At 52.3% G+C, this 16,034-nt stretch overlaps 1 protein-coding gene across 2 annotated transcripts; it reads left to right on the top strand.

Moving 5' to 3' along the window:
• Positions 1–1,446: 1,446 nt before the first annotated feature.
• Positions 1,447–15,004, top strand: PLA2G15 (phospholipase A2 group XV). 2 transcript variants are annotated; one of them, XM_021716375.1, is made up of 6 exons: positions 1,447–1,718; positions 5,185–5,341; positions 9,584–9,702; positions 9,948–10,046; positions 10,399–10,683; positions 13,987–15,004. In XM_021716375.1, exons 1-6 carry the CDS (start codon positions 1,592–1,594, stop codon positions 14,496–14,498), a joined length of 1,299 nt encoding a protein of 432 aa, XP_021572050.1. In that variant the 5' UTR covers positions 1,447–1,591; the 3' UTR covers positions 14,499–15,004. The 2 variants fall into 2 exon arrangements, with proteins under 2 accessions (XP_021572050.1, XP_008063925.1); XM_008065734.2 differs by having other exon boundaries at positions 10,459–10,683; positions 13,987–14,667.
• Positions 15,005–16,034: the final 1,030 nt, after the last annotated feature.

The raw sequence follows: 16,034 nt of genomic DNA, 5'->3' as shown, positions 1-16,034 counted from the left end.
CTCATGCCTATAATCCCAGCACTGAGCTCAGGGGTTCGAGACTAGCCTGGGCAACTTGGCAAGACCTTGTCTCTACAATAAATCAAAAAACGTAGCCGCATGTGATGGCACATGCCTGTGGTTCCAGCTACCTGGAAGGCTGAGGTGGAAGGATCACCTGACCCCAGCAGGTTGAGGCTGCAGGTGGCAGTGAGTGTTTCACTGCACTTCAGGCTTGGCAACAGAGACTACGACCTAAAAAAAAAAGAGCCCAGTTCGGTGGCTCAGCTTGTAATCCCGCGCCTTTGGGAGGCTGAGGTGAGTGGATTGCCTGAACCCACAGGTTCGAGACACTCCTGGGCAACTTGGAGAGACCTCATCTCTGCAATAAATAAAAAAAAAATTAGTTGGGCATGGTAGCACTCGCCTGTAGTTCCAGCTACTTGGGAGGCTGAGGCAGAAGGATCACCGGAGCCCAACAGGTTGAGGCTGCGGTGCCCAGGAGTGTGCCACTGCCCTCCAGCCTGGCTGACAGAGTGAGACTTCAACTCAAAAAATAAATAAATAAATAAATAAAATAAAAGGTATTCAGGAAGGGCAGCCAAGATAGTGAGCAGTTGCGCTTACCAAGAAGGAGGGAAGGGGCGGGGCAGATGTCTTGTGACCAGGCAGGTGACCTGGGGTGCCACTGACCATTTGAAACGGAGGGTCAAGACCTCTGTTTCCCAAACACACTGGTTCCTCTGTCCTAGAGTGACCCATGGGGCCGGCACATTATCGACTGTCAGATCTTTGCCCACTCTGTTCACCCAGATTTCTGGCACAGGGAGTCTGTCCTCTCTGGTTTGTGTGGAGTTGGGGACCATGAAGCTCCCGAACTGCCCCGTCTGGCGGGGTGATACCGTACTCTGCGCCCCTAAAATGATCAGACAGATTCCTCACTTGGAAACTAAACACACTTACCTGGACTCTTCCCGTCCCATCGGCATCCCTAACCCTGGAGCAGACAATGAGGGGCCCCCGGGCCGGGGTGGCTGAACCCAGGGTCCCTAGAGGCAGGATGCAAAGAACTGGTGTGGGGGTTGCCCAAAAGTCCTGGTCGCTTAAGGCCCAATTACTGTCGGGGTCTCACTTTCCCTATTCTTGCGTAGACCTGGGTCGCTCAGCAGCGGTAAGCGCTGAACTTCCTATCCCCTCTTGGCCCGATCCATTCCAGTTCAGGGAGGCGCCAGGAATCCCAGGTGAGGGCTATGCAGCGTGGACTTCGGGTAGCCAGGGCTGAGGTAGTACACAGCAGCTGCGAGCTGGGTCTCCCGGTGGACGGCTGAGAACCAGTAGCCAAGCTGTTCGACCTATCGATGCTCTCGGCGCTCAGCGCTGTCAAGGGACAGGCACGGGGGTGGGCAAAGGCGGGGCGGGGAGCTCCGGTGGGAGGGACGTGCCTGGTTGGCGAGCCTCTACTGGTTGGCCGTTTGCAGGAGGCGGGTTCTGATTGGCCGGGGACTGCGGGAGGCTGCGGGCGGCGGGGTTAAGCGCTTCGCTACCGCCCCCGCCCAGGCGCGAGTCCAGAGCGCTGAACCCGCACCTCGACCTGCAAAAGCCGTGGCAAGCCATGGGCCTCCGACTCTGTCCCTGCCGTGTGGCACTGCTCCCGGATGGCCTCCTGTTCCTCTTGCTGCTGCTAATGCTGCTCGCGGATCCGGCGCTCCCGGCAGGACGTCACCCCGCGGTGGTGCTGGGTGAGGCGGGTCTCTGGTGGTGGGTCAGTCGGTCCGGCAGAACCGGGTGCGGGCGGGGCAGTCTTCCTGAGATGCATGTGTTCTAAGCAAGAGATTGGGGAGCCTCTTGGTGTCTGTCTTGTCGCCTAGATGGGTCGGTTCACCTCCTACCATGCTAGGCGCGGGTGTGGTCAGCCTCCCGCCATCTGCCCCGGTAGCAGATGGGGGTGAGAGAGTTACCGTGAGGGGGAGAGTGACTGATTGCCTATAACTGCACCTGTCCTCATCAGTCCCAAGCCTCGCCTTGCCTTATCCCATTTTTTATCTGGAAAGACGGAGGCGCTTTGGCCCCACTCCTCAGGACTGGTTGGGGTGGGTAGAGTAGCTTCATAATTGGCCTCCACATCATCCTGGCCCTGGCTTGGAGGCTATCACACTCGACTCTTCTAGCCCCACGTATTTCAGAAGGCATTACTGAAAGGAAGCTCTCTGGGGGAAAGGATTGCTCTCCTAGCTGGCCACCCACCCTCAACTTATCAAACGGGTGGCGTAGAGTTTGAAGGAAGAGGCCTAAGGAAAACAGTGATGGCTAGGGGGTTAGGAGAATGATCATGAACAGGTGTCAAGGAGCATACTTGTATTCTTACTCTTGCGAGACCTAGTTGGTCTAGGCCATGTTGGGGCTGGGTAACCTCCCCTGCCCACCCCCTCCTTGGTCACAGTCCTGGCAACTGTACAGGAGCCACAGCGTTTCTTTGTGGTGATGGACAGGGATGCAACCTCTGTCTTGGGGGCCTTGGGGACCTCATTCAGGTTGTCATTCCCATCTAGAGCTAGCATGGCCAACCAGGACTCCTGAGGGCAGAAACATCTGAGAAATAAATTACATACTGAGTCTGCTACATCATGACCCTATGCTCTTTCTGCTGAGAATATTTTAATGGGAATGATGAAGATCACAGAACGGTAAGGTTGGCAGGCAGGGTGGTACTGGGTAGGTCTCAAGGAGTACTGGGCCAGGAAATACTCCAGGGGTATGCTGGGCCCAGGTTCACTATGAAATTTGGCCCTGCCCTCCCCAAACTTGAAGAATAGGAGTAACAATGATCCCCAGAGATGAGGACTGTGCTGGGCAAGTCCAGAAAGTCCACCAACCAGCCTGGATGGGTGTGCATCAGGAAGGGTTTCCTGGAGTACAATAGCTGGAGCTAAGGCAAGGGGAGAGTTCCAGGCAAAGGAAGAGAGGTGACCAGCCCAGGCTGGCTGGAATTGAAGCTGGGGGAGGAGTGGCTGTACAGGGCTTGTGATTGGTTGGGTCATCTGGACTTTATCCTGGGGGCCTCAGGGAGCCCTGGATGGGCCTGTGGAGTTCTGAGTCTGAGGGGCATTGAAAGATTCTCATCTTTGGCTAGCATGCAGCCTTTTCGCCTGGATCAGTGCTAACTGCACTGATTAATTCAGTCAGCGTTTGATTACCCTAGGTCACAGCAAAAGAGCTTCAGGCCCCACCCAGAGTCACAGAGCAGCTGGAATCCTAACTTGTCTAGCTTCTCAGAGAGTGAGACTGTTGGTGTTAACTCTGGGAGACCCCATGGTGGCCAGTGGATAGGCTGCTCCTGGGCATAGAGCTAGGGGTCTGACTTTGGCCATCATAGGATCAGAATCCTCTAGGGGTGGGTCCTGAATTGGAGGTAGAGGAAACAGAGACCAGAGATATGATACAGAAGACCCTGTGCAAGGGGAAGGGACTGTAGAACAGAGATCAGAGATATGTACAGAGAGATTGTTCAGTCCCTTCCCCTTGCACAAGGTCTTCTGTATCTTATCTCTGGTCTCTGTCTTCCCATCTGTTCATATCTCTGGTCTTAGTCTTCCCATCTGTTAAGTGGAGATAAGGATGTGCTCTTCAGGCCTCATTTGAGGTGAAAAGCAGTGGATGGCTCTTTTCCTATATCTAGGCTCAGGGGATCAGGACGTGGCCATTGCTATTTTTAGAGGCCACACATCCTGACCAGGGCAAGGAACGTCTGGGCAAGCAGATCTAGTGACTTCCTCTTTTAGCCATTTCCTCTTTGGTGGAAACAATGACCAAGATCTTTTCACAGTTCTGCCCAGTCCACATGCATGTCATCTAGAGGCTATCATGACAAGGGCTCCCCACCTCTGCACCTGCATAATGAAGGGAGATGAAGTCAGGTGCCTCACCTGCCTCCTATGGTGCCATGAAGGCACTGGGATGGTGCACAGGGAGGGCATGCCTTTTGCAGGATTGGATTCACAGACGGTACCCAGTGAATGCCCAGGAGAGCCAAGTACTGGTTGTTCATTCAGTAATCATGGATGATCACTAAATGGGGATGTGTTTGGGAGGTGTGGAGAGCATGGCATGTGGGAGCAGGAAAGGCCTGAAATGTCATTGGGAGTAAATAGACAGTGAAGGGCTCAGAAGCAATGGGGAAAGGGTTGAGTGTCACAGGGGCCCCCAGGGCTCTGAGTGGACCGAACAGGCTGGCTGGGGTGGAAAGAAGTCATGCTTGGGCCTGGTCAAATCCACCCCCGCTGGGCTATGACTGGAATGGTGTGTTGTTTTAGGGCTATCTTTAACACAGGTTCCCAGTCATGCTAGGGCCCTCCGGGTGATCTGTTCTCTGATATCTTTCTGGGCTCTGGCGTTTAGTAAGGCCTGGAACCCTTAATAAGTTGGCAAGTGCCAGTACAAGCTTCTCTCAGCTGTGTTTCTGTTCATTGCCTCCCTCCCACAAGCATGTTCTGGAATATCTTCTGTGGATCCAATTTTGGCTGTTTAGGTAGCCCAGTAGTCTGTCTGTTTACCACTCCCTTTCTCAGGGTGAACAAGGCCCTGTCTGCTCTGGTTGTAGTCTGGGATGGCTGTGGGTGGAAGACTCATGGGCTCGACTTGAGGAGATATATATATAACAACAGGTCTTTGGCCAAACTTTGGAGATTCTAACGCAGGAGGCCAGAGGCAGGGAGTGCTATCTCCAAGTCCCTCCCAGTCAGAGCTCCTATCTAGCCCGTTAACTATAGAAACCATGTGTGTGTTTGTGGTGGTGGGTAATTGAAGATCTCATTAAACAGTCAGGGAAACTGAAACCTAGCATGAAGAAGTGACTTCACCCAGAATCCCTTCCAATAATCTGAATGGCTCAGGAGGATGTTCCACTGAAGGTCGAGGGGATTTACTTTATCTGTACCTGGGGAGACTGTGAGGGGTCTTCCCCAAAACATGGCAGGCCTCTCCCAAGACCCCCACAGACTTTTCTGTACCACACAGCAGAAACAGCTTTTCTGCATGAAGATGGTACCCTGGCCTTTGTGCTTTAATTTGAGGTGTGGAACTTCAGAGATCTACCATAGTATCCATGGCTCTTTAGGGGGGCAAGGGGTCTGCTGCAGACTTCAAGGTTCTTGGGGGTCTCAAGCCTGTCAGACTGGAGCTTACACATGTCCTATACCCCTGCTGCAGTGCCCGGTGATTTGGGCAACCAACTGGAAGCAAAGTTGGACAAGCCGTCAGTCGTGCATTACCTCTGCTCCAAGAAGACCGAAAGCTACTTCACAATCTGGCTGAACCTTGAACTGCTGCTGCCTGTCATCATTGACTGCTGGATCGACAATATCAGGTGGGAGCCAGGGCACACCAACCAGGTGCTGCTCACCAGTGGGGCCCAGAGAGTCCTCCAGAGCCCATTCCTTCTCATCCTTGCTTCAAGAGGTCACTGACGTCTTTCCTTCCCCTGGTCCTGGCACCACGCCTGCACTCTCCCAGGCAGAACTTTTTTTTTTGAGTTGGAGTCTTACTCTGTCGCCTAGGCTGGAGTGCAGTAGCACGCTCAAGGCCACCACAGCTTCGACCTGCTGGGCTCAGGTGAGCCTTCTGCCTCAGCCTTCCAAGTAGGTGGAACTACAGGAATGTGCCACCACCCTGGCTAATTTTTTGATTTATTGTAGAGATAAAGTCTCACCAGGTTGCCCAGGCTGGTCTTGAACCCGTGGACTCAGGCAATCCTCTCACCTGGGCCTCCCAAAGTGCTGGAATTATAGGCAAGAGCCACCATGCCAGACTACCAGGCAGAACTTTCTTCCTCTTCCTGCTGCTCTTGCCTACCCCCTACTTTTCAGCCCTCATGTTCTACACATAGTTTTTTATTTTTATTTATCTATTTTTTTAATTGGAGTCTCACTCTTTGTCACCGAGGCTGGAGTGCCGTGGCACGCTCACGGCCACTGCAGCCTCAATCTACCTTCTGGGCTCAGGTAGATCCTTCCGCCTTAGTCTTCCAAGTAGCTAGAACTACAGATGCACGCCACTAGGCCTGCCTAGTTTTTGTGATTTATTGTAGAGATGAGGTCTCACCAAGTTGCCCAGGCTGGTCTTGAACCCTTGGGCTCAGGCAGTCCTCTCGCCTCAGCTTCCCAAAGTGCTGGAATTACAAGCTGATCCACCGTGCCTGGCCTCTTTTTTTTTGGAGTCAATGTCTAACTCTGTTGCCCAGACTGGAGTTCAGTGGCACAGTCATGGCTATCGCAACCTCAACCTAATCCTTCTGCCTCAGCCTTCCAAGTAGCTGGAACTACAGGCACGCACCACAACTCCCAGCTAATTTTTAAATTTATTGTAGAGACAAGGTCTCGCCAAGTTACCCAGGCTGATCTCGAATCCCTGAGATCACACAGTCCTTTCACCTCCGCCTCCCAAAGTGCTGGGATTATAGGTATGAGCCATTGCACATAGTTTCTAAGTCCTAGCCCCTGTTCAGAGCCTCAGCATGGCTCCTGCCCCTTTCCTGGCCTGTACCTTGGCCAAGCCTGCCTCTCTAGCTGTTGGTTCTTCCTGGGACAGACATATCTTTGCACATGCTGTGTTGTTTTCACTGTAATCTACTTCTACCCTTTGCATGATAAATTTCCTCCACTTCATCCTTTAAAACCCAACTCTCATCCCTTTGTGCGGTCTAGCCTTTTGACTCCCCAGAGCAGTTCACCTCTCCTTCCCCCAAGCTACATGCTTGTTTCTTCTAACCCTCATCGTGTGCCAGACTTTGTTTCCAAAAATGTTTCCCCCACTTAATAGAGGCATTGTACACTTTATATGCTTTCTTTCACTTAGCCTTACAGCAACCCTGTGAAACTGGTGTTGTTGTTGTTTTATTTATTTTATTTTATTTTTTGAGTCAGAGTCTCACTCTTGTCCAGGCTAGAGTGCAGTGGCACACTCACGGCCACTGCAGTCTCAACCTGCTGGGTTCAGGCGATCCTTCTGCCTCAGCCTTCCAAGAAGCTGGAGCTACAGGTATGCACCACCATGCCTGGCTAATTTTTTGACTTATTGTAGAGATGAGGTCTTGCCAAGTTGCCCAGGCTGATCTCGAATCTGTGGGCTCAGGTAGTCCTCTCCACCTCTGCCTCCCAAAGTGCTGGGGTTATAGGCGTGAGCCACCATGCCCTGCCTAGGTGCTGTTGTAAAATCTGCTTTATAGATGAGGAAATCTGGAAGCTCAAAGAGGTTACAAAATTGCCTATAATCACTCAGCCAATAAGAGGCAGAACCAGGATCCAAACTCAGAATTGTGTGACTCTGAGCTGAGGTTCCCTCCCAGACTGAGCTCCCTGAAGGCAGGAACTGTGTCTCTGTTTTATCTTTATCGTGGTAGAACCAGGAACATAGTTGGTGCTCAATAAAATTTTGAGCTGAATGGAATCTCACAAATTAAAAGTTTTTCCCAGCTGGGTGTGGTGGCTCACACCTGTAATCCCAGCACCTTGGGAGGCTGAGGTGAGAGGATTGCCTGAGCCTACACACAGGTTCAAGACCAGCCTGGGCAACTTGATGAGACCTCATCTCTACAGTAAATCAAAAAAATTAGCTGGATGTGGTGGCACATGCCTATAATTCCAGCTACTTTGAAGGCCATCTGAGCCCAACAGGTCAAGGCTACAGTAGCTGCGAGTATGCTACTGCACTTCAACCTGGGTGACAGAGTGAGATTCCAACTCAAAAAAAAAAGAAAAAAAGTTTTTCCCGCTGCACGGTGACTCAGGTCTATAAATCCAGCACTTTGGGAGGCAGAGGCAAGAGGATTGCCTGAATCCATGGGTTTGAGACCAGCCTGAGCGACATGGTGAGACATCTCTACGATAAATTAAAAAGTTAGCTGGTTGTGGTGGTGCCTCTCTGTCTTTCCAGCTACTTGGAAAGCTGAGGGAGCAGGATCGCCTGAGCCCAGCAGGTCGAGGCTGTAGTGGCCATGAGCATGCCACCGTACTCCAACTTGGGCAACAGAGTGAGACTCTGACTCCCAAAAAAAAAGTTTCTCCCAGAGACTCGCTAGCTGGTTCTCCAGGCTTCCTGCCCTTCATTGTTTGTGTGGCCCGCCTTGTTGACTCTTTGCTCCTCTGTCTGTGATCAGGGTTATTTCTGGGCTGTTGATCTGCATTTCTATTTTTGTACTGGAAGCATGGCCTCAGGTACTGCCAGTTGGAGGTGGAGACTGATTCTGACAGGGTCTTGTCTGCCTTCATTGGTGCTGTGACCTGTTTAGATTTTCATCCGTCACAGAGCTGCGTTGACTTTCCAGAACAATTGTCTACATTTTGCTAGGTGGCCATTGGGATATCTACAGATTGCTCTGGAGAGAGTGGGCCCCTATTTAGGTCAGTACTGGGGATGCTGTCAGCTTTCTGTGACTGATCTTTAAGTGGGGAATGGGACTCGGAACCCCCAAGAACTTCAGTTTCTTATGTTTTCTTGGGCACATTTTCCTCTTTGGTGTAAGGCAAGGCTGGAGCAGGGTTCCTGGCTTGGCACAGGGCTGTTCTACTGTCCCTCCCAACCCCACCCCCATCGTTTTTCCAGGCCTTGGTGACCCTCTTCCCGAGGGAGGCAGTATAGCAACCATGTCCTCAGCCCTGAAGCACAGTTTCTCTTGTGTGGTCCGTTTGGCACTGTAGCTACAGAAACTATGAGGTAATTTGTGTGATGTTAGAAGCTGCTGAGTCTGTGGTAATATGTTACACAGCCATAGAAAGCTACTAAAGGTCTGGCAGGGATCCCAAGTAGCTGCTAGTCCATGTCCCATGTCATAGCTCTTAGAAATTTCCTGGGCAAGCCCTGGACATTGTGGTCAGTTTGGCAGGTGGTAGATATGGCCCTGGGATACTGAGCAGGTCATAGGGGCATAATTTGTTTCTTTTCTTCACAGGTGCTGTTTTGGGGGGTTGGCTGGCTGCTAGGTCTAATGCCCAGAGCAAGTGGGACCCAGTTAAACCTATCTGGGGCTGCACGAGGCCTTTCTCCTGTCTTTCCCCACATGCCCCCATCATTTCTCTGGGCCTTGCCCACCCTCCTACCTGCCCATCCACACGTCATCACAAGGCTCAGGCCCCGAGGCAGAGTCCCTGTCTGGTTCTGTTATGTCATGCACTCACACTCTCCTTTGTCTTGTAATGTGTTGTGGTGGCGACAGGAGCTAGATCCATGGAAATGGGACAAAGGGAGCCTGAAGGGGAGGCTGCCTCTTGGGGTCAAGTGTGAAGTTCATGGCAGAGCCAGGGCTAGCACTTCCTTCTCCCAACCGGGTCTAAGATCCTCATTCTAGAGTAGACAACAGTGGGGAAAAGGGAATGTTGCCTTGACAGGGATCCTGGGGCCATTCTTGGAGTGAGCCTTAGTGGGAATCTTCATTTGGATGTGGTTACTCTAGTCTGTGCTTTATAGACATGCTTTGTTACTTTTTAGTCTCCCCTATATATCTGACCAAACTGGGGATGGGCAAGGAAGTACCGCTCAGCACATGATGAAGTTTTGGTACCCACCAAGCTCGGTGTCACCTTTGGGTCACTGATTCAGTATCTACTCTTGACAGGCTGGTTTACAACAAAACATCCAGGGCCACCCAGTTTCCTGATGGTGTGGATGTGCGTGTCCCTGGCTTTGGGAAAACCTTCTCATTGGAGTTCCTAGACCCCAGCAAAAGCAATGTTGGTATGTAGCCCTTACTCAAGGCCTCCAGGAGATGGGGCTGGGGGTTCTGCTGGACTGAAGTTAGAGGAACTCTGTTGGTTTATAGGGCTAGCTTGTGAGCTGTCTCTGATCAATGTGGGCACAGAACCCTGTAGCATTCCTCCAGGGCCTTCTCTGTCTTAGATGCCACAGTCTCTGCAGTGGGTGTAGTGTGGGTGGCTGGCACCAGCTGCATGTCCTTTAATCCTATGCATTTCTATCTACAGGTTCCTATTTCCATACCATGGTAGAGAGCCTTGTGGGCTGGGGCTACACACGGGGTGAGGATGTCCGAGGGGCCCCCTATGACTGGCGCCGAGCCCCAAGTAAGTAATCACTCTTGTCCCCTCCCTGGAGTCTTGGGAGGTGGGCATGAGGTAATCATAGCCACCACAGGCCTTGGTCTCTCCCTGGCCCTGGGCTCTCCCCTGCTCCTGGACCTATGGCAGCAAGCACACTGGTCATAGCAAACACCTTTGGTCAGTCTTGTCCTGTCCTCCCCATCCCTCATCCCAGGACTTCTGGGTCTCTGAGCCCTGGGGAGAGATAATAAGGTTGAGGGGAAGAAAAGGAGCCCCTTTGTTTCCTCCTTCACGGAAACAGGTAAAACAAGACTGCTCCCTTTGCATGTTAGCACCCTTCCCACCCCCCCTAGTCCTGGGTCTGACCTGAGAAAAGGTCAGTGGTTCAGGCCCCAGGACCCTTCCTGCCTGACCCCTGCCTGGCTCTGGCCTGCAGATGAAAACGGGCCCTACTTCCTGGCCCTCCGCGAGATGATCGAGGAGATGTACCAGCTGTATGGGGGCCCCGTGGTCATGGTTGCCCATAGCATGGGCAACATGTACACGCTCTACTTTCTGCAGCGGCAGCCGCAGGACTGGAAGGACAAGTATATCCGTGCCTTCGTGGCACTGGGTGCGCCCTGGGGGGGCGTGGCCAAGACCCTGCGCGTCCTGGCCTCAGGTAAGACCCTACCTGGCCTAGTAGGGGGTGGGTACTAGGAATTCCCCCTTCTCTTTCCTTTTCTTCTACAGTGTCCTCCTGGGCCAGCGCTCTTCATGTCTGTTCTGCAGTGGGCAGGTCTATGCAGACGCACTCCCAAAAGTCTAAGGAAGCTGAGAAGGCAAAGAAAGAGGCTGATGGTGGGGGTGGGGGTGGGGTGGAGAGTGTGTGTGGGTGGTGGAAACACAATATCAATAAGGGTACCTGATCTCAAGCCAGGCAAAGTGGGGACCAAAGGGAGGCCCAAACTTTACCTGTACAATGTCTACTTGTATAGCTAATCCTGAACTCCACATCTTTAAAATAAATTATAGACTGGGTGTGGTGGCTCAAGCCTGTAATCCCAGCCCTTTGGGAGGCCAAGGTGAGAGGATTGCCTGAGCCCAGGGGTTCGAGATCAGCCTGGGCAACTTGGTGAGACCTCAGGTCTACAGTAAATGAAAAAATTAGCTGGACGTGGTAGCACGTGCCTGTAGTTCTGGCTACTTGGAAGGCTAAGGCAGAAGGATTGCCTGAGCCCAGCAGGTCAATGCTGGGGTGACCGTGAGTGTGCCACTGCACTCCAGCCTGGGTGATGGAGTGAGGCTCCAACTCAAAAAATAAATAAATAATAAGATAAAATAAATTATATAAAGAAAGAAAGAGGCTAACAAATCCAGTTCTCGGAAAGACTCGTTTAATAGAGATTTATGAATAGAAGCCACATCCATGTCTCAGATGGTGGTGAGACGAGATGGTGGGTTCCTATGCCATCATCTCCCAGACTCAGGGCTCATACCACAGAGAAAGGGCAACTCCAAAGGTATGTGTAGGACAAATGAGTTAACATCGAGGTTGTTTGGCCTAAGGGCAGGATTTATGGTGAGTAGGTTCTCTTGCACAAGGAGCAATAGATAAACTGTAAACCTTAGAGGCCTTCCTAGAACTGGAGTTAATTAGAAGCCTCTATGGTGGATTAGCATCCAAGAGGAGTTGCTTTGGCCTCCACAATATCTCTTCTCCTGGGTCAGCACCCTTTTTTCTTCAGAGTGGCATTCTTTTTCATAACTTTTTTTTCCAGAAGATAATCTAACACAACTCCCCATTTCACCTCTTTAGTTGATATTGGTAGCCCTTGTAATCTTTGTAAGTTTCTTACAGCATGTACATGAAGTGGCATAACTGTTGGTCACACTGGTACTTGCTTGTGTAACGCACACATATATACACACATAGTGCCCAGGCCTGGCTGGCCTATCTTGGTTTGACCGCCACCCCCTATTTCTTCATCCTCACCCCTGCCCCAGAGGAGGAACACTAGACTACAGGTTTTTGTTTACGAGTTGCACCCACATCTGTGGGCAATAAGGAGCCTCTGTGGGCAACACAGGGTGGAAGCAGGTGCAGATCTAGCTGGGTCTGCTTGCCTGGCAGTTGGGAAAAGCAACCCCCATTCTGGCCCCTCCCCTATCTTTTCATGACTGTTGGAACCTACCAGCTACAGCTGTAAGGTAGAGCTTCCTGCTCTAGGAGGAAACTGTCTTTCCTCTGCTAGGAATGGGTATGAACCTCATGACCCCTCACTTTGGGAGCTGTGAACCAGGGCTGTGCCAAACATCTCCTGAGCTCAAGTCCCCAGCACTTCCTGATCTGCTTGGTTAACTGGCATTGTGATTGGGTTAGGCCCAGTGCCTCTCCCAGTAATGACCCTGAATTGGCTGAGCAATGAACCCATGGCTCAGACATTCTGTTACAGTGAGAACTCATCATAGCCACCTACACTGTCCAGCCTAGACCTTGGGGTAGGCATACTCTGAGTTTAGACAGATAGCCATGTTGACATTTGGGCCCTGGGCCCTTTCAGTTTCTCCTTGAATCTCTTCAGAGCTTTGCCTTAGTTTCTGGGAAACTGTTCCATCAGGCCCTGTTAATCTAGAAGTGGGGGTATGGTGTGGGAAGGTGGGACTCCATGGACCCCCAGGGAGTTCCCTTTCCTCAAGGGTTCTATAGCCAGACCCCAGCAGGCAAAGTTGAAGCCCTGCAGTCATTCAGAGAGGCCTCCCTGCTTTCAGATACAGAGTGGCTGACCTAGGAGCCTGAATGGGCCAGAGGCCCCTGTTCCCATGTTGCAGCTGTCCTCCCGGAAGTCTCACTGGCTGGCGGGTGTTTGTGTTGTTCGCATTCCTGTATGCAAAGGACTCTGACTCCATCTGCAGCCTTTCCTCCTACTATGTCTCTACCAGGCCTGGCTGCCCTGGTCAGGATGAGACCTGGGCTGGCTGAGTGCCAGTCTGAGCTTAGGAAAAAAAAATATGAGCACAGTTCAGTGTAATAAAAGAGAGAGAGAGAGGAACAGGTTTCTGGGCTACCAACCTGCTGATTCACCTTAGACGAGGTCAGTGCCCACAAGCCTGCTGACAAGCACCCAGAGGAGGGTACCGTGTACAGATGAGGAAATATAGATCACCCTGTGGGTATGTGCTGCCTAAATCCCTGGTGAGGAAATGCAAAAGAAACAAAACAGGTCTTGGATGTGTGCTTCCCAGAAGTAGCAAAAATAAAAGGAAACAATAAGACCCAAGTCAGAGCCAGACACAGTGGCTCACACCTCTAATCCCAACACATTGGGAGGCTGAGGTGGGAGGATTGGTTGAGGCCAGGAGTAGGAGAAAAGCCTGGGTAGCATAGTGAGACCTTGTCTCTACAAAAAATTTTTAAAATTAGCCAGGCATGGTGGCACGTGCCTGTAGTTGCAGCTACTTGGGAGGTTGAGGTGAAAGGATCTCCTGGGAGGATGTGGTGAGCCATGATCATGCCACTGCTCTCCAGCCTGGGCAGTAGAGTAAAACCTGAACTAAAAAAAAAAAGCCTTGGGAGGCCGAGGTGAGAGGATTGCCTGAGCTCAGGAGTTTAAGACCAGCCTGAGCAACATGGCAAGATCTTGTCTCTACAATAAGTCAAAAAATCAGCTGAGCGTGATGGCACATGCCTGTGGTTCCAGCTGCTTAGAAGGCTGAGGTGGAAGTATCGCCTGAGCCCAGCAAGTCAAGGCTGCAGCGGTCGTGAGCTTGCTACTGCACTCCAGCCTGGGCAACAGAGTGAGACTCCTACTCAAAACAAAAAAACAAAAAAAGCCAAGGTAGGGATGGGAGTTAGAATGATGTAGACAGGTGAGAATGTTGACTAGGCCCCTGGCTGGGGTCTGGCAGGGATCCTGGTGGCAAACATGCCACCTAGCCAGCTTGCATGCCTAAGCATAGACTGACTGGTGTCCTTGCCCTGCAGGAGACAACAACCGGATCCCAGTCATCGGACCCCTGAAGATCCGGGAGCAGCAGAGGTCTGCCGTCTCCACCAGCTGGCTGCTGCCATACAATTACACCTGGTCACCTGAGAAAGTGTTCGTGCACACACCCACGATTAACTACACGCTGAGGGACTATCACAAGTTCTTCCAGGACATCGGCTTTGAAGATGGCTGGTTCATGCGGCAGGACACAGAGAGGCTGGTTGAAGCCATGATGCCACCTGGCGTGCCCTTGCATTGCCTCTATGGTACTGGTGTCCCCACACCAGACTCCTTCTACTATGAGAGCTTCCCCGACCGTGACCCTAAAATCTGCTATGGCGATGGCGATGGCACTGTGAACTTGCAGAGTGCCCTGCAGTGCCAGGCCTGGCGTAGTCACCAGAAGTACCAAGTGTCGTTGCAGGAGCTGCCGGGCAGTGAGCACATCGAGATGCTGGCCAACGCCACTACCCTGGCCTATTTGAAACGTGTGCTCCTTGGGCCCTGATTCCTGTGCCAGGCAGGGCTGCTGGATGGCTCAGCCATGAAGTTCTCTCAGCCTCTTGGGCTGTCATGACACACAAGTTTAGCAAAGTTTGTGACTGACTGTTCAAGGCCCTGGGTCTTGGGCTGTGAAGCATCTGCCATGGGGAAGTGCTGTTTCCTATCCTTCCTCTGTGGCTGCGAAGAAGGAAGAAATGAGAGTCGGACTTGAGGGGTCTTTGATGGAAAGAATGCTGCTGATGGTGGAATGGTGACCTCAGGACTGGCTCTGCAAGGTGGATTGGCTGGCCCCTGGTCCCAATCCTCATGGGGGCCATGTGTTTCCTCCTACCCCTATGGCATTTTTACACTTGCCCACCGGGCCCAGGCCCCTCAACTTCCCTATGAGGGATGGTACTGTACTGTGGTCCTGTCCCCAAAGGTTCCAGGGATGGGCTCCTGGCCTCTCAGGTGACCCTTCCCACACACTGGCCACAGGTAGGCCTGCCACTGGCCATGAGTGCCTAGGGCTGTGGCCTAGCTGGTAGTCAGCCTGACTGTTGCTTCCTTGGGGCAGCCCAGTACCCCCTGCAAGCAGTGTTCTTCCTGGTTCCCTGGCCCAGGGACATTTACTCTATTTTTACCTCCCTCACCTCCAGGAGCAACATAGCTCTGGATTGGGCAGCAGATGGGCCCCTAGTTCTGGAGGCTGTGTCCAAGGAACCCTGATCCTCTTGGATGTGCTGTTGGCCCTTGTATTGAAACTGGCTCCCTTCACCCTGGGCCTCTGGCTTAAGGATGAGAACTGGGGCAAGTGCCATGGCCTTCTAGGTACCTGTGAAGAAAGGGCGCTCAAGGAAGCAGCCAAAGCTGCTTGTAGCTATCCTGAGCTACCCTCTTGCTAACCCCACCACACTGCCACCATGACCTATGGTCTCTCTAGTACCCAAGTGGGCTGGCACAGGGCTGAGAGGTGATGGACTTTCTACACTGTGCCCTGTACCTACTCCCACCAGGCAGCTGAGTGGTATTTAGTCTACAGAGGCTAGCCCAGAATCTTCAGGGGGCCCCTGAGAGAGCCAGGGGCCTTCGGGCCCTCTTAGGGGTTTCCTGTCTGCCCCAGGGTGCTACTTGGGTCTCCCAATGATAGCAGGGATAGAGAATCCGGGCTTGCCTTGGTGGCAGTGGGCTCCAAGCGGGCAACTGGCAATAGGCTGAAAGTAGGGTCCATCCTCTGGGGTGGGGTCCCAAAGCCACATTCAGGCTGGACTGAAATGCTCTGCCACAAGGTTTCTGTGGAGGCTGGGTTTTCTGTTACATACATGCCTGGCCTCTGCCTCTCCCTTGTTTCTGAGTGGTAGGCCCCATGTGGGGCTCTGAGCAGTCTGTACCTCAATTCTGGCAATAAAAGTATTGTGTATGCTGTAAGACACCCTGGCCTAGGCTCTATTCTGAGCATGAGAGGAGGGAGGTGGTGGGGGTGTGAGGGGGCTAAAGTGGCAGGTATTCAGGGGCCGGAGCTCTCTTGGGTCCTTGATGGGTTCTCAGTACCAAAGAATGA

This window comes from Carlito syrichta, unplaced genomic scaffold (assembly GCF_000164805.1).
Source record: "Carlito syrichta isolate Samal-C Ts95f unplaced genomic scaffold, Tarsius_syrichta-2.0.1 Scaffold308803, whole genome shotgun sequence".
Taxonomy (NCBI): domain Eukaryota; kingdom Metazoa; phylum Chordata; class Mammalia; order Primates; family Tarsiidae; genus Carlito; species Carlito syrichta.
This window is presented reverse-complemented; position numbering and strand designations above follow the sequence as displayed.

Bases quoted from the DNA above. Each gene is read 5' to 3' on its own strand.
- PLA2G15 (XM_021716375.1), top strand. From the start codon at position 1,592: ATGGGCCTCCGACTCTGTCCCTGCCGTGTGGCACTGCTCCCGGATGGC. The intron at 1,719-5,184 runs GTGAGGCGGGTC...CCCCTGCTGCAG, and splicing joins TCACCCCGCGGTGGTGCTGG to TGCCCGGTGATTTGGGCAAC. The intron at 9,703-9,947 runs GTATGTAGCCCT...TTCTATCTACAG, and splicing joins CCCCAGCAAAAGCAATGTTG to GTTCCTATTTCCATACCATG.